Raw genomic sequence first — 26,633 nt, forward strand, 5'->3', positions numbered from 1 at the left:
TGAAAAATGTCTAATCGAGCAATAAATCCAGGTAGAAAAAATACATTAAAAAATACATTTTAATTAATGAATCACAGTGGAGTACTTACATTTTCCCGAGTGTGTAAAACTGTCTTTTCCATGACTTTTAGAGCATAAAAATCCCCTGTTGCCTTCTCCCGTACAACTTCAACCTTGCCAAAGCGACCGTGGCCCACCATAGCACGGACCTCAAAGTCATGACAGCCCGGCTGCAAGGCTTGGAGTTCAGAGACCACCTCAGAAACTGCCAACGCACGCAAAAACACAGGTGAATTCACTGGCAAATCGTTGAAGAGTTTCAACATTAGTGTGAATGGTTGTCATTAAATGCCCTGGAATTGGCTGGCAACCAATCCAGGATAATTATTCATAGTGGCAACTACTGACTGCTCCATCTAATTTCTTCAGGCTTTTCCTCACTATGTGTCATTTAAGCTGAAGCCTACAGGCTCTGTGTGCACTGTGCAGTATGCTTACACTTGTTTACAAAGTTGGCCACTTGGTGTATCTTCATCAACTCAGGGGATTTACACTCTTGGAACAGTAACAACAGAGAATCCACAAACTCCTCCCGACCCATGAAGCATTCTCCCTGCTGCCCACTCAGGTTGACTCGACCCTGTGGAAATACACGAAGAGAAAAAAAAGGGAAGTTATCCCATGGCAGTTGATTGTTTTTGTACTTGTTCAAATTTTAGGAGCAGTTAGAAGTGCATTTCTGGTGGGGGTGGGCAGACGTGTACCTGAAACAGCTGGTTGAGTCTCGAGCTGCGGATGGTAATTGGGTCCGCGGAGGTCGGCATCATTTTCGGGCCACCCTGGCTCACGTATTTGAACTTCAACATTCTCAATAATTATAGCCTGAGTCAATGACATATACAGAAGAGCTAAATGTGACGGTTTGACTGATTAACTAACTACACCGGCATAGAGCACGACAAACGAGGGGTAAACGCAGCATGCTAAGTTTGAGCTAAAACGATTATTTGCTAACTAAAATAAGTTTGACTTTCGCCTTCATTTACACCCACAGACATAAAATTCAAAGCGTGGGGCTACTCACGGAACTTCCATGCAAATAGTCCGCCTTACGAATAAATTACAAAGAAACTGTAAAATATAAAACGACTCGTTGTTTTCTTTTGCGTCATTGCTTCCGGCCAACTTTGAAATTTTGCGCGTTCCCCGCCCAACTACGTTTCGGCAAGATGGCATGTGATTGGTTAGATTCGTGTTTGTGGGCGGTGCTCATATTTTTAACCAATTAATAACCGTCCTTTGACCTCACAGGTTTAAGAGGAAGTAAATGACGTTCGTTCATAAATTGTTATAACAATGAATAACTGTAAAAGTTTCAGTTCACCACAGTGAATATATATATATATATATATATATATATATATATAAACAATTAAAAAACTGATTATTATATCATATTATTATAGAAGGCTCCAGCGCCCCCCGCGACCCTTGTGAGGACAAGCGGTTAAGAAAATGGACGAATGGATATTATTATATAATAAATATACCACTGATTAATGTGCTTATACACTTCTTTATTCTACTCATATTTTCGTTGTATTGTTTACAATAACTCAATTTAAAAAGTTAATTTTGATAATACAATAATAATTCAGTCTCATTTTTAAACTAATTACGTCAGTGGCACCTTTCTACTTTTACTTTCAACAACTAGTTTTCATTTTCCTTGTTTTACCTACTACTGTACTTAATCTGCTATTGTTTCATATTTGAAAACGTAATGACTGCACTTACTTATAATCAGTGGTGTAGTTCAGGTATATGTATACCCACTTCTTTTTCAGCCAGTATTGAGTATACCCACTTCTAAATCCCCCCTGATGTACACTGTTCAGCCATGGCCTCCCCTCCTCTGCCTCTAATTGGCTGATACCCCTTGCCTACACTAATTGGCTAACTTTTGGCATAGTCAGAGGCAGAGTAGGGCGGGTCATGTCGAGGAAAACAATCCTTCAAATGCTCCCCCGAGCCACAATAGCGACCCAGAAATATAGCTCAGGTGAATTGATTTGACCTCGTACACGAGATACTTGATCGTGACGTGGGTTTGATTCCCAGGATGGACAGTGCCAGTTACACACTAACTACATCCTCTAGTTAAGTTTTAAAGTAGCTAGGCTAGTACTTGATTTTTAAGTACCGGTAAGTTAAAACGCAAGAATGGAGACAAATACATTAAAATTCAACACAAAACAATACTGAAGTCGAACAAGACTGTTTTTCATAATTTTTGTTCATTGTTCACTTTGTAACTTGTTTTATAACATATAGGCTACTTTGTTTGCCTCACGATAAATACATTTTACATGATTTCAGGCTGCTTGTGCTACAAAAGTGTTCTGAACAGGTCACAATAATTTTATTATTGTGAGCAAGTACAAATGATGGATTTTTAATTCTTACATGTCACCGTTTCTAAAAGAGGACGTTTTTCTGGACCACTTATAAAAAAAATTAAAATTGAGAGTATACCCATTTCTTCAGGGACCACTACACCACTGATTATAATTAATGGGTATACACACAAATATGTCTTAGATTTGACACCCTGATAACAAATGGAGTGGAGGGACACTTCAATTACACCCAAAATGTTTTGGAATGCATTTCTCTCATTTACAGTTTGGATTTGTGATGTTTTTACCATGCAAAATACAATTCATGTAACAGTCTCAATAACACCACTACCAGGGTTCCTCGGCTCGAGTGCCTGCCAGTCTACCAATGAAGTCTAGTGTAAGGCAATTAAATGCTCTTATTTTATATTGTATCCTATTTTTGTGCTATTTTTATTTGGTGGTCTTCCATGAGATTTCCCTACTATAAAATGTGTGCCTCGTTTCAATAAAGTTTGGAAACACACTGTATCATATTTTCTATAATAAAGACATGTTGTCGACAAGCAATAATGTACAGACAATCAAAGGTCAAGGGAAAAAACTTTATTTGTAATGACAAATGCATGTTTCATCCTTGAAAATGCCAGTAGTTTGTCATTGTCGTATCACAGTGGCTTTGTCTTTTCACAGGCGCTGAAAGGAGGTGCTGGAATTGTGGCCTTCGGTTTAAGGCTGGGTTTGGGATTTGGGATTTGGAGACGGTTTGGGGATGGGAGTAGGGTTAGGAACAGGATTGGGGTTGGGAGTAGGGTTAGGGTTGGGATTGGGAGTAGGAGTCGGGGCAATAAAGCATCCCCTCTTGTGCCACTGCATGTCCCTCACACGTCGGACAGACTGGATCTGAGGTGCAGTGGCTCCCCAGTCATTCCAGTGCTTAAAGTCTCCATGTTCAAACACATACTGACGTCCTCTGTACCCCGGATACATGTAGCCTACCCACCTTGAGAGGCAAAATACAGTGACTGAATAACAGCTCAAACTATTACAGTGGCATTTTAACTATGCTGATGATATCCAAAAGTGATGAAAAGATTAAATTGTATCTTACGTTCCGTTGATGGCCTTAGCACTGGCCACACGATCCTGGAAACCATAAGCCCACAGACTGGGAACATCATCGTCAACAATTTCCATCTTCCTGCCTTCAAAGCCTGCGTTCTCAAACAGGTGCAGCTTGTGATCTGCATTGTCCTGGAGAGCAACACACACTTGAATTTCCTGTTGAATTTGTTGATGTTGCAATAGTAACAGGCATTATGGATACAGACCACTTTTAGGGGCCTGAAAGAGCTCAAACAGTAGTGACTCTGACAGTTGGTCCAGGTGCTCCAGCGGGGATACTCCCCCTTCTCCAATACAAATTTCTCGCCTGCAAAACGTGGATGTTCAAAACCAATCCATCTGCAACAGAAGAGAAAAAAAACACTGTACTGTACACGCTTCCATCCATGTTATTTGTTGGGTGTCTTTTAGAATCACTCACGGTCCAGATTCTACAATGACGGAGCCAATTTTTTCTGTCTTCTCCAGCACATCTTTACATTCGCCAGTCAATTCCACTTTCTTTCCACGGAAGTTTTCCAACTCAAAAACTGCCAACTATAACATACATTTTAACAGCAGTGACAAAGTCATTTTTTGTGTGTGCAAATTCCCGTTTTACTCGATGTGTCATTTCGGTACCTTATATGAGGCTCCAGCTCCTCCTTGGCCCTTCTCTGCAGGGAATTGGTCTGGGCCTCCTTGTTGATCTGTCATGTTGGTGCTATACAATTTAACATTTGATGTGTGTTTATCAATATAGACAAACAGAACAGCGCACTCACACTGTCGGAGCCTCCCGGGCTAATTTTAAATTCACTACAATTACTTTCGTATCCGTTTAACCATTGCATTGTACAGGCAAGTGACAACAACAATATACAGTACAGTACTATTATTACACTTCTGAACTTTTGTGTGAGGATCTCAATTCAGTTAAATAGTGCTGCTGTAAAGTATACTTACACCACCAGCATTGGATCACATTAGATTGTGCAAATGATAATAAAACTGCAGTTTAACAGGATAAAATTACAGACTAGTAGCAAATACGTTTTGAAACAGATTAGACAGAACTAGTAAGAAAGTTGGAAAATAAACTTCAAGAGGGATCTAGGTCATAATTTTTTCTTCACCTGGATGGCTTGCGTCAGTGTACCTGGTACAAGCCAATCTCCCCGTTTTCCCTTGTTCTTGTCTTGTCAGTCTGTCTTGGTGTGAGGGTGTGGAGGCCTGGCGAGCAGTCGGTGGAGGCCAGAGGGGGTATTTATGGTTTATTTCTGGCCACAGCAGCAAAAAGCCTGTTGATGCAGCAAGTCTGTCACACCCATTGTGTCCATCACACTGCTTCTCAATAGGCTTGCCCTCTGTCCCTGGCAGACCGCTGCCCAGCTCGGCCCATGCTGCCATCCTGACCATGATCCTTTAGTGGGCACATGCTCTGCCAGCCAGCCAGCCAGCCAGGAGAATGAGCTGAGATCACTGTCACTCAGCAACATGAACCCGACCCAGCTACCTTGCTCTGCACCTGCATGCTTCTTCACCTTGTGTGCTACTTCTTCGCTTTTGCAACAAACAACACACACTCAAATATATTTACTAGAAAAGCTTTTAATAAATTGCAACACATTGCAAATTTATAACTGGCGGTCAATATTTTTTCATTGGAAAACAAAGGCACTTAAAAACATCTCAAGTACGATAGATAAACATATTCACATAGTGCGGTAGCATAATAGCATTCCTCCATTTCCTGCAAGCTTGCTGATGTTATTATTAGGTGTTTGGATTACTTTATTGTATTCTGAAAGTAAGAAAAATGATTGTCTGATCACATCTATGTGTAGAGGTAAATACAATGTATAATATTTCTTTAAGTGCAAAGGTTTATTTTAAGAGCTCAAATTATGTTCAACTAAAGACAAAGGGGTGATCTACATTGACGAGAACTTTTGAGTGACTAGAAATCGCCTGCAACGGCATAATGGCATCGGTCCCGGTCAATAGCAGTTGACAAACAGCAACAAAGAAGAACAGAATGAAAAAATAGGCAATTTATGTCATGTTCCGCATTACAATGATGATCACTCTTGAATTTGCAGCATTAGTTCAAACGTGCTTGGCGTGAATATAAAATGTCACAAAGCATGGCAAATCATTTACAAAACAAAACATTTGCAACGACTTACATATTCCGCCTCAGAAAAGCCTGAATTTCTTTTTGCATATTTCAGATCTGATTCAAATGTACAAATAAGGCACTCAATGTGCAACCTTTAAACTTTGGTGAGGTGTCTCTCAGCACAAACATCTGACATGGATGGATTCTTTCCTTTGGCACAGAGGTTCCTACAGGGAACACAGTCCAAAGAAGATATCACAGCAATAAGACTTTGATAGTTAAGAGTCCAGGATGCCAACATATTCTCACTTTGGGGGGGGGGGGGGGGGGGGTATTGAATTTAGTCCTCACCTGCCACATGCCACTCAGCTACCATTCCCCTTCAGGTTGACTGATTCGCTTTTTAGACTTCAACTCTGTCAGCCAAGCCGGAGAGACCGCACTGAGAGAGACACAGACACATTTTGTGAAAAAACAAAAACAAACACACACTTATTTGCTCAGCACTTATCTTTGTTTTATGGTGGTCTTACCCTCCATCTGTGGCACCTATGGGTGGAAGTACTCGAGCGGCTCCAGCAAGCTGGGCAGCAGAGCGAGGAGGTCGGGGAGAGCGAGAATGCAGTTGGGAAGGAGATGGCACCACTTCATCATTTGGACTTTCCTTGTCTTCTTCAGGCTCCTCTCGTCCTTCTGCTCTCTTTTTCATCTGGGCCTGATGAAGCATGTTAAGTGCAGTACTATCACAGTGTAATATACCGAGGCGAACCAAGTTCCCACATAGAACATACAATATTGGGTAAGGGCCAGGAAACTTGTGCTCTAACCACTAGCTACTGTGTAAAAAAATACAGTGCAGCTCAGCTTTAGGCTAATGGACGTCATAGCTAGCAATTTGCATTTTGGCGTAATGACAAACTCATTTGAAACAGCTATTAAAACTGTACCATACTGTACATAAAAATATATGTTATTGTTCTTAACTTCAATCAAATGGGTTGTGGCTTTGCAACAACAGGAAGCTGCTGTTCCCAGTTGAGAATCACTGAAATTCAAAAAGACATACATCTAAATGTCATCTCTTTGAACTTACAATTAGGGATAATGGGCTCACACCAGGGAACACAGGCATCTTTCTGGAGGCAGGAGGAGAGGAGACGATCCGTTGTTTTGGCGGTTTCTCCTCTGAGTCGGACTCCTGTGGCCCTTCATCTGAAATTAGCAGTAAATTGATACATTAAGATATGAAGAGGGAGCTAAATTGACTCAATTTAAAACTTCCAAAGCTACATATATGGAAAATTAGATTAAGGATGACCTGTGGTGTCACAAGACCGCCAGTCCAGAGTCTCTATCCTAGATGGTTGCGAGTGGCTTGAACGTGATGGACGCGATCGGATGCGCCTCTTACCCAGGTCCGCCCTGGATCTCTGTGCGCTGGTGTTGAGGAGAGGGGTGGAGGTCTGTGCAATGGAATAAAGAATTTTGCGTTCACAGAGTGGATCATTTGGCCAGGTCACTCTTGGAAAATAAATTTTTAATCTCAATGAGTTTCTTACCTGGTTAAATAAAGGAATTAATGAAAAATTTGAAGTTGAACTATTTGAATATTGAACATTTTATGGGAAAGTAAATATGCCTCTAAAGCCAAGTTTAGAGTGTATCTAAGAATGACCTCTGCACAGGCAATTTTTTTGTTTTTGTTTTAGTGGCAAAAAACAAAACAAACAAAAAAACTGAGTTATGTATGCCATAACATTGCTTATAAAAAACTTTATGATGGTAACAATGTGGGCCAGGAGCTGATTATTAAATTTTCCAATATGTGTGTTGGAAAAACTGTTCCGGCATTTGACCAAATCGGATCAATCTGTGGCCTCGTTTGAGCTTAATGGTTCAACTGTACGATGTGTATATATGCAAAGTGACACACTAAAAGTTTGTGTGCTTTTGTAAATCAGATTGCTGAATCGTAAGGTGCGTAAGCAAAGTAACCACCAACCTCGGGGAAAGGAGACAGAACTGGTTCACTTGCATCAAAATCCTCAGAGGCCTCAACAAAAGAATCAGTGAAAGGCTTCGGACTTGGTTGAAAAGCAGCAGTCCTTTGAAATCAGTCAGAAAAACATAAGAAGGCTCCCAAATGAGAACCCTCAAGTCATTGTTGCAACGCAGACACATCGTTGTGAATTTTATAATCTAAAACCCAACTGTTTTTCAATTCTTGTGTTGTGCTGCTAACCCTTTTAAACCACTAGAGGGCGAAAGGAGATCAAAAGTGCAGGGAATACATTTTGAGAAACAGAAACGTCTCAACATTGAGTTACACTTTTCAAAACCTTTGTTTACTTTTATATTCTATAATAGCCAGTTCCACATGGAGTTGATTTAAAGTTCATTTAACATTAATGGGACATTGTCAAACACCCAAGAGCTACTTGACTTCAAGGTAACTGCATAGGTTTAAAATGGTCATTATGCTCCCATGTCAGCCTCCATCATGTAAACAGACTTCAAGTAAGTAGAGCGTAGTACGTAGTACGGGGCAACAAGTAAATCCTACCTGTCAGTTTTAGATCTCCATTCATAACCTGCATGCTGCCTGTCTGACTCAAAGTCTATCAAAGCATCTGTGTCTTCCCCATGTCCATGTGTGTGATAACTGCTGTCAAGATCCTGAGGGAGACAAAAAACCTTTTGGATATATTTACAAATTAACGTCACCTGTCACATTATGATGACATACTGTAGAACGGAAGGAGAAAATGAACTGTGCGCAGGGCAAAGATCAGACTAGACTACAGACGGAGAAAAGGCCGAGGAGCAGCCAAGCATGCGTCTTTTAATGAGCTGTGCTGTGCTCACTATAACACCATAAACATGTGTTTGCAGGCAAATGCACACACGACATATACATAAGTACCAAATTGCTGTCACACCCACGTGTTGGAATGTACGTGCACACATGCACATCAACTGTCAAGAGGGATGTCCCAATGTTGTGCTGTCTGATACTGTCACTTAGATACAGGGGAAAACACCACCTAGCCTACACATGATTTTATGAAACAATACAACATGAAAGAACTAAATACATACAAAACATATTTACTAATGGTTATTTTCCCTCAGGCATGGCGTTTATAAGGAGCAAAATGCCACTGTAATAGAATGAGGCTATAATTCTTGTGATACGTAGCATTATGTAGTCGTTAAACAGGTTGTAAATACTGACCTAACAGATAAAAGAGATGATTTATTACGGTAACATATCAAATATATGTACGGCCTGTTTGGACTGCATCATATTTTAGTTGAATTCTTCAGGAAAAGGAACACGAACACATCAAACTAAATGCTCATGCATTTACTGCTCATGTGAATCACATCAAGTAATGAGACGTTACCATATAAACCAATGGGTGTGTCATAGCATCTTGTTCTCACATGCCAAATTTTAGAACAGCAAAAGTATAATCTCACTTTAACATTAGGGACCTGCTGCAGTGTTTCCTGATAAGAAGATTTTAGCTTAATATGCCAGCTAGCAGCATGATAGCATTTCATCTACCGTGCTGTGAAGAATGAATACAAGGAAATTATGGCTGGCCGTACTATTTTTTACAGTTAAAAATGCAAGCTAGCCAGTTTGTTAGCATATTTACTGTTAGCATTGTAGCATTTAAACACAGTCTAATATTACAAGACTCACGTATGGTGACAGGCTGACAGCATCATCAATCACTGGTACTATGTGTACCGTTCGAAATGAACCTGGCCAAAGGATGAATACATGCAGACTGAGATATTCCAGGACAATTTAAAAACCCAAACAGGTTATTTTTTAAAGGTCTCAAAGAGAAACATGAAGTAAAAAGAGGATGTATGGCCCCTCAGAATATCAATATTTACTTGGTTACAAAGACAGAAACCCTGAGGGTAGCTTGACAACAAGCATGAAAAAACAGGGTGTGTACTGTAGACATATTTAGCCAAAGTAGGATGGACCTCTTTGTGTGACACTTTATTGCCACATTGTTATTGTCCGCTGTTTTATCTGACGCACGCACGCACGCACGCACGCACACACACACACACACGCACACACACGCGAGGGAAAGGGCACACAAAACTGATAAAACACCACATTTGGAAGACCTTATCAGATAGCCATGTTTTTCCTGAAACAGACTACGACTGCCCACTAAGCTCCATATTTTCATTGGCATAGGTGTGTCTTGTGTTCATGTGTTTGGGACAGTCCTACATGGAACAATATGGGCTTGGGTCAGGTAAAATCATTAAGAAACAGTTTCCCTCTCTTACATTAAATAAACCTCATTCAAATCTACAATTCACAGGCCTCCCTGTTGATACCGTGAGGCAGTCATTTTGAGTGTATTGCACATACATTGAAAAGCACCGTGTCATCATAGGAACCATTAAATTTGTTGTTTTCGATAATGACCATACTGTTTTATGGAGATGACATTATTTCTGAGGGTGTCTGTGAGTCACAAACTGTGAAGATTCTATCACCACAAATAATAGGTTCTTGTCCATGTGCCATTCATTTATGAAGTTAAATCAATATTGTTAAGCTTCTTTTGGTGTGTAATTCTCTTACGTGTACCCTTCCTCATTTACTGGCTTACTATTTTACTGCTGTCTTAAAATGTTAGCAAAAGAGTAAAATCATTGGGGGCTTCATTTATTATATTGCATACGGTGTGGCAAAAGCAGCTCTTACAGAGCAGGTTTCAGTGGTTCTCTTTTGCAGCGTTTGTCGACTTCTGATGGAAAAGCAGCGCATTGATCTCCTGCTACTGCGGGCAAAACTGCGAAGAGGCAAAATGGCTCTGTGCAATCTCCCTTCGCTATTTCCACTTTCTGTTTCCTCATTGTCCTCGTCTTCCTCTCCAGTGCTCCAGACAAGCGCAAGAGCTCCCTGAAAGGAGCGTCGTACACCGTCGACCCAGCCTGCCACATGAAGCTGGGCAGCGGACAGTTTTCCTCCAAAGTACTGCATGGTTGGAGAGCTCATAACTATCAGCTCTGATACTTGGGCCACCACGGCAAATGGCGTTTCCACAGAAAATGCAAGAGTGTGCCTTTTGTTAAGATAATGCCCCAAAAATTGTCATGAATTAAGCACCATTTTTGTTCTCATTATTGTTATGATTTCAGTTCACGGTGCCAACATGAATTTCCTGGAACCTGTTTTTTGTTGTCATTTAGGGCAGCAAAACACAGTAGTTATCAGATTCACTGCAGTCATTGAAAACAGCAGTCACAGGAAACTCCATCAAACCCTCCTTTGGTCTTTGAGGTTTAAAAAAATCTAGAAAGTGTACCTCATTATAAGAGTATAATCCCTGTGTCTATTGTTGAGTCTTCTTCAGAAACAGGCAGTTTCCTTTCCATCTCACACCGTACTCTGAATCCTTTTGGGAGGTAAAAAACTAAAAACAAGACATCCGAAAGCAGAGTCCGGGTCAGATCACCCCCTTATCACAAAAGAACGATGCTTTGTAAGGGAAAACACAAAAAACAATGGAAGTGTCCTAGACTGGGTAATAATGTAGTTGACAGAATGAAGCAGGTCTTCACTGAGGCAGCACTTTTAGCCAGGAAAACTCTTGGAATGTGGTAGCTGGAGCAAATGGGAGCTCTGGATCGGTCAGAAGACATGTGAACTTTCTTGCCTACAGTTAAGCCCATCCTCTTTGGTGTGCTGTCAAGTGGGGCGTGAGACAGGCTGGCTCTCAAAGCACAGGGGCGAGACGGATAGACAGCATGTAGATTCACCATGTTTGGTCATTGTGACATGCTAGCCTTTCAAGCAGATCCAAATGAGGACATGATGACCACACAACATCTTGATACTGGCCTATCTGTCTTTACGTGCTTTGCTCAGTAGTCTGAAAGAATGTACGGTACTCAGTCGGTTGCACACCTTGCGTTTGCTCATTAAACATTTGACTTGTTTAAGCTTTTCTTGGTTTAGTTTACTACATACATAATACAGAAGTAACAATATACATACAGTAGTCAAGTATAAAAAGCAAAACTTTTTTAATGGTGTTACAATTAAAATGAAATAAGGGTTCCATATTCGAAGCAAAGCCCCACAAGAAAGTTTTAACTTTAGGAGCAGCATTGCCCCCTGGTGGCACAAGCATGGCTGGGGAGTGCTCTTAAGGTACACTCTGTACCACTCTTGGGCAAAGTTTGGCCCACAACGCCACATACCGTTCTTTAGTTCCGACCACCGAGCATTTACATTAGCAAGAATCCTACAATATTTGTATTGACTTTATTTTCGTAATTCTTTTTTAAAATAATTTTGCTAACTATATAATTGGTGAATTCATTTATTTATTTTAATTTCATTGAATAATTGGTTAATTATAGAGTGCACTCATAGTGCTTTTATCTACAGTACCATCACTGTGCCAAAAGAGTGTTACAGAGTCAAACATACACACACACACCAATGAGCGGGCTGCTCCTATGAAAGGCGCTGCCAGGCCCAATGGGAGCAATTTAGGTCTTGTTGCTCAAGGACACTTTGAGAGCAGACAGTTGGAGCCGTATGGAAGTAAATCTGTGCCATCAGAATTTGAATTTGAAACTGAATTTTTTCATCCAATTTTTCTCAAGTTGAATTTCTAACAAAAAATGTTTTCCAACCAATCAGATTTTGCTCCACTGGCCATGTGACACCAACACGGAAGGAGAATAGTGACGGCGATGCGGTGAGTGTTTACTCTCTTTGCCATGGTTTGTGTTAATTAAATTGAGTAATAGTTATTATTACTTGGCAGTTGACACGTTGCACACTATTGAACAATAGACACACCTAAACTTTGATCGAAGTGGCGATCGTAAAATCTGCATTTGCACTCAGCCCATGCTGTGACGTGGGACCGCTCCGGTCTCAGAGCCACAGTATGAGTATTCAACTCTTGAGTAGTCACCGATACCGATACCAGTACATAAAATTTACCCAAAAAACAATGATGGATAATTATAAAGCAAGACCTATAAATTCCACTATAGCATTTTTAGCTGAAATTTCATGAAATGAATATACATTTTCTATTCTTCTAATTTGCAATTTCTAGCTCAAGATTGTAAAACGGCCACAAGAGGGTGGCCGATACTGGCACCGTTGCGAGTACTGATACCTTAAAATACATCCGGATTGGCACCTTTAGCGATACTTGGTATCGGCACTTGCCCATCCCCAATAATTAATCAGAAATACAGTTTAAAAATGAGCATGCATTGATATTGTAATCATTAAAATAGACAGCTTTACATATTTTTTCATTTAATTAAGTTAATTAATTTAAATACTACCATTAAAAATGACAATGCATTATTATTTTATTATTGAAATGACAAGTGAGCTGGCCCATCTGCTATTTTTTTCCCCAATCAATTGTGTCTTGAGTATGACAGTTTATCCTTGATTTATACTAATGTTATTTCATTCTAATTCACCATGCAATTAAACCTTGTGCGAATTATTGGACACCAAGGTGACATTTAAAAAATTGTCTCCAAACATACAGTATTTTCTTCTTCTTTTTTACCTATACTTTACTCTTTTAAGTGAATGCAACATGAGCAGTTCCACCTGATAATAGCTTACTGCGTATGTAGGTTACGGCTTGTTTGCTAAAGCATGCAAACAGGCAGAAAGACTGAGGGAGTATCACAATGACGCACACACACGCACACACACTTCATAATGCATAACCACAGAGATCAGCGCTACACAGAGCCCGCTGTTTTCTCTGCAAAAATGATGCATGTTCAAACAGGCAGGTGATCTGACCCGTCTCTGCTTGCTTTGCACTCTCAATAGATCAGATTTTTGTACCATGAATAATTACTTAGATTTACTAAAATCTTGGGCAGATGTAAAGGCTTGCGTTTATGAAAAGGTATGTGCTTATGTACAGTATAGACTTCACATACACTGTGTGTAATCATTAGGGGTGTGCCAAATATCGATTCATATAAGAATCGCGATTCATTCATTTATACTAGTCTTTTTTTCCCTTGTTTGTGTGTGCCTTAATTGGGAGCGCTGTTCATGTTGTATGTGATTTGGCTACTTTGGGGCAGTGTGGTTCCGCGCGTTCTGATACACTGTTAAGTTGTAACCACAGCAAGTAGAAGGAAAAAGTCACGATTAAGTTATTCCAATAAATGTTTTTTTGCAGCGTAGGAAGAGCGTTTTGTATGAATAGCCGTTCTTTAAATAAATAAATTGAAGCAGAAATCATTGTCAATCAAATAATTTAGAATCAAAAATCCTTCTGAATCTAATAAAATTGTGAGACAGTTAAAGATTCCCACCCCGAGTAAACATATGCTGTTGTTGTCCATAACAAAAAGAATTTAAAGGGAAAACGTTCAAAAAGGGGAAATCTGTATTAAATCCAGTGGAGCGCAGAACTACGGTAAGGTTGTACTGTTAATAAAAGTGAAGAAAAAATGCAAAGCACTGTACTGTACACAATTACTGTATGCTTGTTTGTCCACGCACACTATAGTGAGCAACAGTTAACAGTTAATATGTTGTATGTGCCTCAACTTGTCTAAACATTATGATTAAAATTGTGTTAGTGGAAAATGAACAAAGCCACAAAAAACACCTGTTTTTTCCACCATCTCGTGGAGGGTCATTATGCCACTTACTGTCAACTGAAAATGACATCGGAGTTGCTCAGGGCTCAAATAACAACCAATCACGCTTCAGTTTCAGAATATATTTTTTAGACTAGTGGGGGTGCATAGAACATATTATCGTAAAGAAACTTTTTGGGTTGACTTCCCCTTTAACAAAGCTTTACCTAAATAGGGAGAGCAGTGGCACAATGGCTGAAAAAGTATACCAACACCACTTCCTTGAAGACATCACAGTCTAAACCACACAGATGCAGACCACGACTTCACACACAACTAAGTGGAGAATAACAAATGTTCTGAATATAATTTGACAATCAGCAACGAATTGAAACTTTTTACCATCAACTCAGAAGTCCATATTATTATTATTATTATTATTTTACTCCTGAGCTATACAGGTATCTGTTTTAAAAGAAATGCCACCAGAGGCAGACCATATGTTCATGATCACTCATCTATCATCATCTACTACCATCATGACACACAAAAGTAGTTGTAATAGTGACGACCAAACTCACACTCACACACACAATAGACAGGCCAACAAAGGCATGTTTTTAGGGCATGGCGTAACCAGGTGAAGCGAGTATAACAAGATTTTATTTTTTTACGTGTAAGACCGTCAGCTGTCAATGACAGTGGTAAAATATCACTTACACAATGTCTGCAGAATCACTTTTGTGTTTTTACCCAATTTATAAATTTATAGTCTGGCCTTTCCCTACAACAGTGGTTATAAAAACTCTATGCACCCCAAATGCCAGGTTATTGTGAAATGTTAACAAAATTAAAAACTTTTTCACTATTGTGATCTACTGTACAACTAAATTGAAATAATGGAAAAACATATTTTCAGAAAAAAAATTAACAACAGAGTGTGTGCACACACTGATAAATGAGGTATGCCTATGTTCATAATTAACCAATCACATTCAAACTCGTGTTAAAAGGAAGTCAGCACACTGACCACCATTTGAAATGCATTTGATTAACTCTGAATAAAGGCTTAGATACACCAATCCTACGTCGGGAGTCGGACAGCGTTGGGCCGATGGCATGCGCCGTCTAATCAGTGTATAAATTACGTAAAGTCGGATCGAGTTGGAATACGTCGGAGGGGACGTTTTCAGCAAATTTGACATGTTGAATCGGCGTCGGGCGTTTGATCACTGTGATGGGCTGTTAGCTAGTGAATCAGCGCACGGGGCAAGAAGAGGAAGTGACAAACTCAGATAAACAGTACTGATGGAAAGACTGGTCCATTTTTCCCCCCACTCATTTTGCGCATTGTCACCCTGCTGAAACCTACGCATTTGAATGTACAATATCTGTCTGGACAGAAGATCGGGAAGATGACTGTCTCTTTGGTTCAAGAGAGACCGGCATTGTATGATATTACCGTCAAAGGGGATGCCGACAAAGGTATGAAAGCCAAACTATGGCATCCTTGCCTTGGTCGCTGTAGTATCCAGGATTTTGCCCATTTTGTGCGGTTTCTCCTTATCTTGCGCCTTTGCTGCCTTAATCTTCATACAATCGCAAGAGCAAGGGTTAACAATGACAGCATTATACGATACTGCGCAAAAAGTCGGAGGGTTTCATTCACGTGGGAGGGCATCGTGAGAGAAAAAGTAACTGGTATGCAATGTTTACGTTTTTATCTCTCCCCTGTAAAGAGGTTTCCGGTTGCCTTTAGGAATAATGACTACCGCCGTTGATGGTATGAAGGTGAATTACTTCTCGCGCATGCGCTCAAGGTATGTAATAGTTGGGGTCGGTGCGGTGTGTATTTATGTCATTTTTCGACGGGACGTGCCGACGTCTGGGCTGACACCAAAGGGGGTAGGCGTCGGTCACATTTGGCCAATGTCAAATTAGTGTAACTAGGCCTCAAAGTTCAGTGTTATAGTAGGCTTTTCATGATGTTTTTTTCCCCCTTGCTTTCATAATCACATACTGTTTCAATTTATTTCACAAGGCATTGGACACAAGAACATTCTTTTCCCCCATTAGACATAAAAAATTGACTTGCTTAGTAATGTGGAACATCTTTCTTCCTTTGTTTCTTGTTTAATTAGGCTCATATGGGAAACTAATCATCAGGCCAATCTGAGATTCACATCAGTGAACTAAATACACAGGTCAAACAGATGCAAAAAGTGCCCCAAAACGTAAATCCTATTTGCACAATAATTTGAAACAGACTGATTTTCCCGCAAACCTGCTGGTTGCAGCCATTTACTGGACTACATTTTTTCCCTCCATTGATTCAAGACAATTAACATGAAATCCACACTCATCAATTTTGTGTATAAATAAAAACTGATTATACCCATTTAAATATTATAGCTACTTTATGCTGAAATATAAAGATACACAAATTAATCGTTGTATACTCCATCATGGTATATGTTGAGTTCATGTTAAATGTACTCTATCATGGATTGTACAGATCGATACAAAGTTAAATAATTTGAATTTACCTCATGCTTGTGATGTCTGCCTCCTTTTGCCAGATCTATCTGTGGAAACTCTTCCTCCTGCTCTTGAGACTCCTCTTCTTGCTCTTCTTGCTCTTCTTGCTCTTCTTGGTCCTCCTGTTCCTCCGGGCTCACCAGGGTTGATTTTAGATCAAAGCCCCCCTCAATCTTCACACTCTCTCGTGCATCTCTCTCCTGAGAGCCAACACTGAGAGGCACCAGAATGTCTACCGTTGTGTCCCGTGTGGTTACATCCACTCTAGGCTGTGAACCCCATCGAGTTCGCTTCACTGAAAAATCATCAAAATGACGAACATTGACCAAAGGCTTAAGATCACTGACCGAGAAGTTGTCATAAGCCATCCCAGTTTGTGCAGAGGATTTGCCCAAATCTTTAGTGTCAAAGCTGATTAAATTTGGCTTAATCGTATCACTGATGTCTTGCCTTCTTCTCTCTTCTTCCCTTTGTGCTTCTTCCATCTGTCTCTCCATCAGCCTCATTCTCCCCTGCTCTTCCTTTTGTTGTTGCATTTTCACCTCTACCTTCTGTCTTGTTCTCAACTGCTCGTCCTTAAGTGCTTGTGCCACCCTAGAGTGCTCCCACTCCTCCCGTCTCTGTCGCTCTTCTTCTTCCATCTTGAGCCTGAGTCTTTCCATCTCATCTCTCCTGTTCTCCTCTTCTATCAGTCGTTCCGTCACCAATTCCTGGCTCCTCTGCCTTTCATTTTGTTCTATCTTCAGCTTGAGTCTTTCTATCTCATCCCTCCTTTGTTCCTCTTCCTTCAGTCTTTCCCTCTCTAATTCAAACCGTTTCTGTCGCTCCTTTTCTTCCATTGCTAGCCTCACTCTTTCGATCTCCTCCCTCCTCTCCTCTCTTAGCCTTTCCTGCTCCAATTCTTCCCTTCTGAGCCTCCCCTCTTCTTCCCTCCTCAATCTCACTCTTTCGATTTCCTCCCTCCTTCTCTCCTCGTCCCTTAGCCTTTCCTGCTCCAATTCCTCCCTTCTCCACCTCTCCTCTTCTTCCCTTTTTAGCCTCAATCTTTCTATATCTTCCCTCTTTCTCGTCTCTTCTATCCATCTTTTTCTCTCCAATTCCTCTCTTCTCTGTTTCTCCTCTTTCAACCTCTTCACTCTCATTCTTTCAATCTCCTCCCTCCTTCTGTCCTCTTCCCTTAGCCTTTCTCTCTCCAATTCTTCCCTTCTCAGTTTCTCTTCTTCTTCCCTCTTAAGCCTCAATTTTTCTATCTCCTCCCTCCTTCTCTCCTCTTCCCTCATCCTTTCCCTCTCCAATTCCTCTCTTCTCTGTTTCTCCTCTTCTTTCCTCTTTAGCCTCAATTTTTCTATCTCCTTCCTCTTTCTCTCCTCTTCCATTAGCCATTCCCTCTCCAATTCTTCCCTTCTCAGTTTCTCCTCTTCTTCCCTCTTAAGCCTCAATTTTTCTATCTCCTCCCTCCTTCTCTCCTCTTCCCTCATCCTTTCCCTTTCCAATTCCTCCCTTCTCAGTTTCTCCTCTTCTTCCCTCTTCAGCCTCAATCTTTCTATATCTTCTCTCCTTCTCTCCTCTTCCCTTCCCCTCTCTAATTTCTCCCTTCTCAGTTTCTCCTCTTCTTCCCTCTTTAGCCTCAATCTTTCTATCTCCTTCCTCTTTCTCTGCTCTTCCCTTAGCCATTCCCTCTCCAATTCTTCCCTTCTCAGTTTCTCCTCTTCTTCCCTTCTCAGTTTCTCCTCTTCTTCCCTCTTAAGCCTCAATTTTTCTATCTCCTCCCTCCTTCTCTCCTCTTCCCTCATCCTTTCCTTCTCCATTTCCTCCCTTCTTTGCTTTTCCTCTTCCCTCTTCAGCCTCAATCTTTCTATCTCTTCTCTCCTTCTATCCTCTTCCCTAACTCTGTCCCTCTCAATTTCCTCCCTTCTCCTCTCCTCTTCTCTCATCCTTGCTTTCTCTAGTTCCTCCCTTTTTTGTCTGTCCTCTTCTTCCCTCTTTAGCTTTAAATGTTCTATCTCTTGCCTCCTCATCTCTTCTCTCAGTCTTTCTTTTTCCAGTTCCTCCCTTCTCTGCATCTCTTCTTCCTCCATTTTCAGCCTCAATCTTTCTTTCTCTTCCTCCGCCCTTTTCTTCTCCTCTTCCCTCAGCCTTTCTTTTTCCAGTTTCTCCTTTCTCTGCTTTTCCTCTTCCTCCCTCTTCAGCCTCAATCTTTCTTTCTCCTCCTCCTCCATCTTCTGCTCCTTTCTCCCCAATTCCTCCCTTCTCTTCTTCTCTTCTTGCCGAAATCTTTCTTTCTCCTCCGCCTTCATTATCTCCTCTTCCCTCAGCTTCTCTTTTTCCAGTTCTTCCCTCCTTTGCTTTTCCTCCTCTTTCTTCTTAAGCCCAAGTCTTTCTTTCTCAACCTCCACCCTGCTCTCCGCTTCTCTCATATGCTTGGCTTCTTCTTTCTTCCTCTTCTCTTCCTCACTCTGCTTCTTCTCCTGTAGTTTGAACGTTTGCTTTTCACTTTCTTCAGCTTTTTGCCTTTTTTCAAATTCCAAATGTTTTATTAGTTTCATCTCACTTATGTCCTCATCCTTGCTCTTAGTTCCTACTTCCTCTGATTTGCTTTCATCTCTTGGTCCCCTGACAAGAGGACCTTCACCATCGTCTCTCCCAACTGAATCAAATTGAACAGGGCGACGCTTGGCAGCGTCTCGTCTTTCATCAATTTCAGGGGAGGAGGCGTCGTCAGCATCATCATCTTCTGATGATGATGCCTTGTGCTCCAACTCCTCTGATGTGTGAAGTTGTTTTGTTGCCGGGTTTTCAGTTGTATCAGACAGTGATACGGTCCCTGATTCAGAAACAGCTGGCAATTTGTCAGTCTTCTCTATAGTTGGCTCAGCTGGAGGCACTAAGCTGCATATGAAAAAATTAAATACAAATTAATTCAAAAAGCCAATGCTCATGTTAGCTTTCATGCAGTTTTGTGACATGAAGCCAAATACAACTTCACTTGTTTACTTACTCATTCATAATTCACATTTACAGTGACAGGAGAAAAAGAACTACACATTGGACAGTGACCGACTGGCTGTAGCCCTACTCAGTAGCAGCAAGATAAGTGACCGTCTTGTTAGACTGTGCACTTCAACCGCCTACATTTACGAAAATAGTGAACACATTTTAAGTCCAACTAGTAACTATTTAAGTCAAGTTTTTACGTGACGCAAGTCACAGTAATTAGGAGAACTCAATTTGGAGAACCTCTTGGAATTTCAGACTGTATGAGCTTAATGATAGATACTTTTAATTGAAACTTGCAAGGGTTTCACCGAGTAGCAGGCAAAATGAAAGTTGTCAGTGTGGACATCTGTGCGAGGACGCCAAGCTTTAGCTTCATAAGAAATAACTTCAAAATCAAATTCTGTCTGACTGTAACAAACACACTGTTTGTTACGTCTACTTTGTATATAGCACTTTAATTATGTAGAACTTTTGCACAAGTCACTTGAGAGAATGCTAATTTGCTCAAGAGAGTCATTGCATATTGTTAAATATTTATTGAACTGGTTGCCCACAGGTCTGGTCATGATGCCGCATGAGGGCGCCAGCCTGTGGAATAGATGTGATTGAGCAATGTGCAATATTTTCTACTGTATGTTTCAAATTTGCCTTTCTTTTGGGTGTTGTGTGCTTGCGGTGAATAATGTGCGTGTGGTATTTTTTACTTACATGCTCTTGTGTGGTGTCAGGTCAAAAGAGTCCCGAGTAAATCAGACACTACTAAAAGATTGCGGGCTGGACCAAGTGGAGGAGTGTGTAGGGGTGATCAAGTAGTTTTACTAAAGTTCAGTATTTAGTTTATTGTCTAGATGGGTTAAGTTAGGGAAATGTTTGTTAGTATTTCTTTAGTTTTGGGTTATAGTTTTGCATTGAAGGAGTTTAAGTTAGGATAACGAGCTGATAGTTTACACCTGTGGAGTTTATTGGTTTGTTCCAAATGTATTGTTCCTATTAAAAGGTGCCTATAACATCATTGTGAGGGAGAGACTGCTGCTGGAGAAGCCACTCTCTTGAGCCATTCTGCCAATGCACTTTTTTTGCACAATGCACTTTTTGCGTTTTTTGCACTTTTGGAAAATAAAAAGAAAGAAAAGAAGTGCCACCTGGAGCCATCTGCCTCTGTACTCACAATCTACCGCTCGTGCCTGTCTTGATCACACTGACCAATTATGTACATTAATATGTGAGGTTTTGTAGAGATATGATGAGAAACAATTAGTTGTGCAAATACAAGTCTAGTTTGAAGGCATTTTTAACCAGATTTTCTATAGACAATATCACACAAAACTGTTCCTCAAAGAAACCATTTCTTTTTTACACTGAAGCTTGATTTGAAGATAATTATGAATTGAAACGAAATCACGATATCGGCAAGAATTTTTTTTTCAGCCTAGCTGTTGTTTACTTTTGCGCTCATCATGCTTGTTTCTTGAAGGTCCCTCCACACAAACGTACACACCCAAGCACTTTCTAGTTAAGTCTGGCTAAACTTTTTATACAACTTTTTTGTGTGTGCAATTTTACAACAGTTGTTTACAATAATTTGTGAACTGTACAGTATAAGCATTCTTACTCCACAAAAAAATACAAAACATTTTTGTACCATTTTGGGTGCTTTTAGGCCATGAAAAAAGGTGCTTTAATTTAATGGACAATCGGCTTTAATGGATAACTACTCCCCCACAATAGTCAGTTAAATTGAGGTTCACTCTTCAGATGTTTGAAGATGTTTGTAACCATATAAAATGTTATTCAAGTGTGTGGGGATTATAGTTTGTGATATATTTATGAATTAAACAAGGGATGCACAAATACCATTTTATTCAGCCCAGTATAAAAGTACTTGTAGAATTATGCCCAGTGACATAAAATCAAATATTATACATGTCAATGACTTACATGTATGATTTTCAAGGACACTGGCAACACAGAGGAAGGAAGGCTTACTAACCTGGTCTCCTCAGTCCAGTTTTTGATTCGCTCCTTGACACCAGCGGTTTCATTTACAAACTCAGGCTGTACTCTCTTCACAGCAACCTCTGGCTTTGACGCAGCGTCGAATAGAAGACTGATCCGACGTTTGATGCTACCACCTCCGCTGCTGTCTTCCATTAGGTTGGCTTCATCACTTTCTGTGGTGGAGGGGTCTGGCATTTTTGGTTTCGACTCATTTGCATTTTCTTTTCCTTTTTTAACAGATGTGGATCTGCTGGGGTCAGTGGGTCGAGGGATACCATCAGCGATAAACTTTGAGGTTAGCTCCATGGACAAGCGCTTCCTGGTTCCGCCCCACTGAAATGTTTCATTGGTTTTCGAGGAATCATTGTCCTGTGGTTCTTCAGGCTTTTGGATTGTGGTCACTGCAGATTTGTTGTTACTTTTTTCAACATCATTTTGTTTTGTGTTAGTTATCACCTGCGTCTCTGTTTTGTGGTTAGTTTTGGCAACTTCTTTCTGGACTGCAACAGGTTTGGTTTCAGCTTTGAATGGTTTTGTTTGATCTTTTGTATTCACACTTGTGGACTTTTGCTGAGGTGGTTTTGTGGCTGGTTTGGTCAAGGAGGGTTTAGGGGCAGTTTTAACCACTGGTTTTTCAGCCTTGTCCTTGGAGGACACATTGACAGCTTTTGGCGCATTTATGGAGCGAATGGTGTTTTTTTGTGCAGAGAAAGGCTTGGGAGCAAGTCGAGGCTTGGGGGGGAGAGATGGCTTGGATTTTGAGATATCTATCACCTGCGAAGAGTCAACTGTGCTCTGCATTGTTGAGTTTCTAAAATGAGAAAGTGAAGGACAGGTGTTAAATAACAACTGGGTATTTATGGTCTCATCACTCAAACAATAATTAGAATGCCACGAAGCCATCCAAATCGGTTGATTGTATGTTTTTTTTATCTCACTTTCCTCATTCCCTGTCTATTCTGAGCTCCTGTTTTGATGCCATTGTTTTATTAAGCAGATGAAGACTGTTCTGAAATGTGGGGTATAGCCTGGACTGGTCACCTGCCAATCACAGCTAAATAAGTGTTGGAAATACAACAAGTCACAAGCCAATCGCAGGAGGGATGCTTTCATTGTAATTCTATAATAGGAGGCTTATTTATTGATGTTTTTAAGTCGCAAATCATTACAGAACATGTACTTGGCCAAATTGAGTTAAAAATCACAAATTTAAGAAACAAGCAGAGTTTCAGAAAGTAGGGCAATTTAAGTACTGTCTTACAAACAATAGCCTACAGATCATTATCTTGTACTGAGATTAGTGTGCCACAGTGGTGGAATACTAGTGTGTAATGGTTACCAAACTGGCAAACTTTCAATGAAGTTGTGGTGTAGCATATAGCACATAGCATTCCAAACTGTTGGTTGACGGACACATGAGCGGGGTCAATTAGATCAGGAAGTCATTATAAGAGCTCCTACAGCCTTGGCAGACAGTACTTCCTGTCTGATTTCCTCTGCAGCCCATTTGGGGAGCAAACTAGTTGGGCCCTCTACTAGTTGCTGCCAAGCAGTGAGATCATTTGAGGTCTCCATTGATTCAAGATATTCAAATTACACAACTAACTCACTTTTATGGAAAGTCGTTTGAATATAGGCCTACACACTTTGCCATCACTAGTTAGACATTTCAGCACACCATTAGAACGGCTTGAGCACTATAGTAAAACAACTGTCTTGCTGGTAATGGTTTTTCCACCACCGTTTGACATTTTGCACTCAAGTGGACAACTTTGACATACTAGTAGGGCAACTAAATGTTTCTATTGAAGCAAAGCTGTGAACTTGTTGACATCTACATGCTATTAGTATGACAAGTGCTAGACATAATCTAGAAGAATTTTATCATGCCATTTGTAGTAGCACAGTTTTCAAAAAATAGCACAAATTTTTCAACCAGTGTACAGTTTTGCCTCACTGGTAACATAAATAGTAGTCGGAAGTCCTAAAACTATGTCAAAGTTGTCCTAGTGAGCAAAAATGTCATACGGTTGATAGCAGTAGTGGAAAAAATGTCACTAGCGAGAAACAGTTGTTCTGCTTGTGACTTGTTTTCAAGTGAGGACAAAGTACTTATCCTTAAGCTGGATATTAATGATACCAGCTTTCCTTACACTCACATTGAACATTTACTACTGAATCAGTTTGATGGTATATGGATACTTTAAAACCATAGTACGTCATGGGAACATTTTGACCAAACGCTCACAAGAGTGTTTACACGGAGTGTAAAGTGGCGTTTCCAAATGTGTCACTACAAATTCCACAGACATTGTTTGCAGTATCTGGTTTGACCTGTCAGTCTTTTTTTAACCGACTGGTCTCTCAGATCCCCACCCAAAAGTTGAATGAATGTGTCTGCCAATTGAACACAATATCACAATTACATAGCTGCCTTTGTTTGGTTAGAAACACCAATATTCAGGTCTACTTTTATTTGCATGGGCATGGGTGGTGTCTTTGTATGACATATGGAACCTAATGAGCCAGCACATCAAAAGCTGCCACCCACTTTCAAATCAATAGCATCTCCTCCTGGCAGATGAGCGTGAGAAACGAACTGCTGTCTGGCAGGTAGAAACTGCACTTGACAGATGATCATTATTCGGTGTGTATTCGGGGCATAATCACGCTTTTCCATGGAACAGAGTTCCGCTTCGTCATCTTTGTTTACCTGCCCTCCTGTTACTCGCTGCTCACCTGCTCTAGTAGAGTGATGCAGCTTCTTCAGAAACCCATAAAGAACAAATACAAATGATAATACGGAAATTTAAAAGACGTTAGACCGAACTCTTTTATGGACAGGTTAATACGTTACAGATAAACGCGTCAACAGTGAGCTACCGGTCATTGAACTCGCCGTAGAAAAACTAATTAAAAGTGTGTAACTTCAGCTTGCTAAACAATCAGACCAGTAAGAAAACGCGTTTAAATCATCGAAATATACTCACGCTACGCAATTAAAACTCCAATATAAACTAGGCAAGCGTACTGTGCACCTGCTCCATATAGATGTAAAATAACGTGTTTCATTTACCTTTTCGTCTTCACGCAATCATACAGATAAGGCACATAGAAGGACGTGGGAAAAAGTTATGAACGAGGAGGGGGTGGGGGGAAACTCGCGTTATCCTCCACCGTCTTGCCTGCTTCTCGCTGTTTTTCCTCATTCCCACTAAGTAGGCGTCACATTGTGTGCTCCTCACCAAACACTCCCTTGCCCTCCTCCACAGCACACTCCTCCTCAACTCGACCTGCCATGCACCTTGGAAGTTAAGTTACACATGTTAGTGACGCGCGGTGACAGCGGAAAATACAGGCCAGGCCTTCAAAATAAAACCACATTGTATTTTGAAGCGTTTACCGTGTCTTAGCAGGTTTTTTTTTTACTATAAGTACACTCATTACACTCACCACTCAACATATTTTTTCCCCACATATTTTTCATGTGCTCAACTCAAACACTCGCACCTTTTCCCATGCACACAAAAGGCCTATTTCTCTCAAAATATGAAAATACTGTCTAAATCTAGTGAGCACTTCTACATAGGCATCTTCTTTATATGTGCAGTACATCAAGATCCTGATTAGACAGCATAATTTCTGCACAGTTGTGCTTTGGACTGTACACACACCCACACACACGCACACGCACCCCCCGCCCCCACACCCACACACCCGCACACCCGCACACCCGCACTCCCACATACACGCACTGATTTGTGTCCATAACAAATATAAGCAAATAGGTAAATTATATAAATAGTAACTAAGTGAATAAATAAATGTATTAATTCAATGCATATCTAACAAATTAACACAAATTAAAGCATGGCACCATAAAACACTGATACTGATAATGCCAAGTCATGCTGAGTGAGTCCAAAGCTAAAGAATAAAGATGTGTTTTAAGACGAGTTTTAAAAGTGGACATCAGCAAACTTGAACTATTGATATGTTCCACCGTGTTTAGATGACAAAAAAAGAAAAGAAAAAGAAAGAAAAAAGACAAGAAAAAAAATCTGAAGAACGCCATCCCCACAGTCAAGAAACAAACTATGTTTTGGGGCTGTTTTAAAGGAGTGGCCTTGTCCGTTTCCAGGCCTCATCCCAACAGTAAACCAGTGGAGGGGGCTAAAGCTTTGGGTTTCCAAGCGTGGCAAGAAACTTGACAGATTTATAATAAATGGGGGAAAATTCCCCCTCAGCTGTATGTAAATATTTTTAATTTCTCCCCCAAATACTGGTAACTTTTATTTTACCTGTTGACCAACCACACATTTCACTCAATAATGTGCACGCTACATCTTTTATATTGTGTGTTTTTACAAATTTTTGACTGATATTTTGATTTTTGCAACATTATGAAACAACAATAAAATATTAGAGACCATTCATTTATTTGTGATCAAACTAATTCAGCAGGGGATCAAAGTAAGTAGTAGCAGTATTTCCCTCGCTGTAGAGAAAGGTTTATATCTACAAATGTTAACGTGAAAAGGAAAACATTTTACTTTGAATATTCTTACTGGATGTTTATTTTGGTATCTAGCTTGATGATAACGCTCTGGCTTGTGGACCTGATAAACAGGTTTTGTTGAAAGTACACTGCTATTTAGGAGAAAGGAAAACGATCTATGCAATTCACTTTGCTCCATCATGGACTGCCCGGGCTGGAACATCTCAACAATACAAAATACCTCATTTGCATAGCACATTTGTGCTCCACAAGGTTCATTTGCCTTTTGTATGCAGAAGAGCAGCAAACACACAAATTAAATTCAAATGACTGC

The 26,633-nt window shown here is 40.4% G+C and overlaps 3 protein-coding genes across 11 annotated transcripts in view; all 3 read right to left on the reverse strand.

Moving 5' to 3' along the window:
* The window catches only part of cita (citron rho-interacting serine/threonine kinase a), a 42,129-nt gene extending 40,956 nt beyond the window's left edge, over positions 1 to 1,173 (reverse strand). For all 7 annotated transcript variants that reach the window (XM_086087231.1, XM_086087232.1, XM_086087226.1 and 4 more), the window contains exons 1-3: positions 765 to 1,173; positions 499 to 640; positions 90 to 265 (exon numbers count right to left, since the gene is read on the reverse strand). In XM_086087231.1, the coding sequence (XP_085943357.1) occupies positions 90 to 265; positions 499 to 640; positions 765 to 866 (420 nt within the window). In that variant the 5' untranslated portion in view covers positions 867 to 1,173. The remainder of the gene's footprint in view (positions 1 to 89; positions 266 to 498; positions 641 to 764) is intronic.
* A 1,817-nt stretch (positions 1,174 to 2,990) lies between these two features.
* Positions 2,991 to 4,798, reverse strand: crybb3 (crystallin, beta B3). Of its 2 annotated transcripts, none has more exons than XM_086087814.1 (6): positions 4,640 to 4,798; positions 4,146 to 4,227; positions 3,946 to 4,061; positions 3,731 to 3,863; positions 3,511 to 3,653; positions 2,991 to 3,402 (listed from the first exon to the last, which is right to left on the reverse strand). In XM_086087814.1, exons 2-6 carry the CDS (start codon positions 4,218 to 4,220, stop codon positions 3,129 to 3,131), a joined length of 741 nt encoding a protein of 246 aa, XP_085943940.1. In that variant the 5' UTR covers positions 4,221 to 4,227; positions 4,640 to 4,798; the 3' UTR covers positions 2,991 to 3,128. The 2 variants fall into 2 exon arrangements, with proteins under 2 accessions (XP_085943940.1, XP_085943939.1); XM_086087813.1 differs by having other exon boundaries at positions 4,663 to 4,785.
* Positions 4,799 to 5,098: 300 nt separating this feature from the next.
* Positions 5,099 to 25,117, reverse strand: tnks1bp1 (tankyrase 1 binding protein 1). 2 transcript variants are annotated; one of them, XM_086086752.1, is made up of 10 exons: positions 25,047 to 25,117; positions 21,794 to 22,612; positions 16,815 to 19,695; positions 8,189 to 8,301; positions 7,628 to 7,730; positions 6,944 to 7,088; positions 6,719 to 6,837; positions 6,159 to 6,340; positions 5,977 to 6,067; positions 5,099 to 5,852 (listed from the first exon to the last, which is right to left on the reverse strand). In XM_086086752.1, the coding sequence occupies exons 2-9, from the start codon at positions 22,600 to 22,602 to the stop codon at positions 5,995 to 5,997; spliced, it is 4,425 nt and encodes a 1,474-aa protein (XP_085942878.1). In that variant the 5' UTR covers positions 22,603 to 22,612; positions 25,047 to 25,117; the 3' UTR covers positions 5,099 to 5,852; positions 5,977 to 5,994. The 2 variants fall into 2 exon arrangements, with proteins under 2 accessions (XP_085942878.1, XP_085942877.1); XM_086086751.1 differs by having other exon boundaries at positions 24,878 to 25,097.
* Between the last annotated feature and the right edge of the window lie 1,516 nt (positions 25,118 to 26,633).

Source organism: Leptonotus elevatus, chromosome 10 (assembly GCF_054856555.1).
Source record: "Leptonotus elevatus isolate MCC_2025b chromosome 10, RoL_Lele_1.0, whole genome shotgun sequence".
NCBI classification, from domain to species: domain Eukaryota; kingdom Metazoa; phylum Chordata; class Actinopteri; order Syngnathiformes; family Syngnathidae; genus Leptonotus; species Leptonotus elevatus.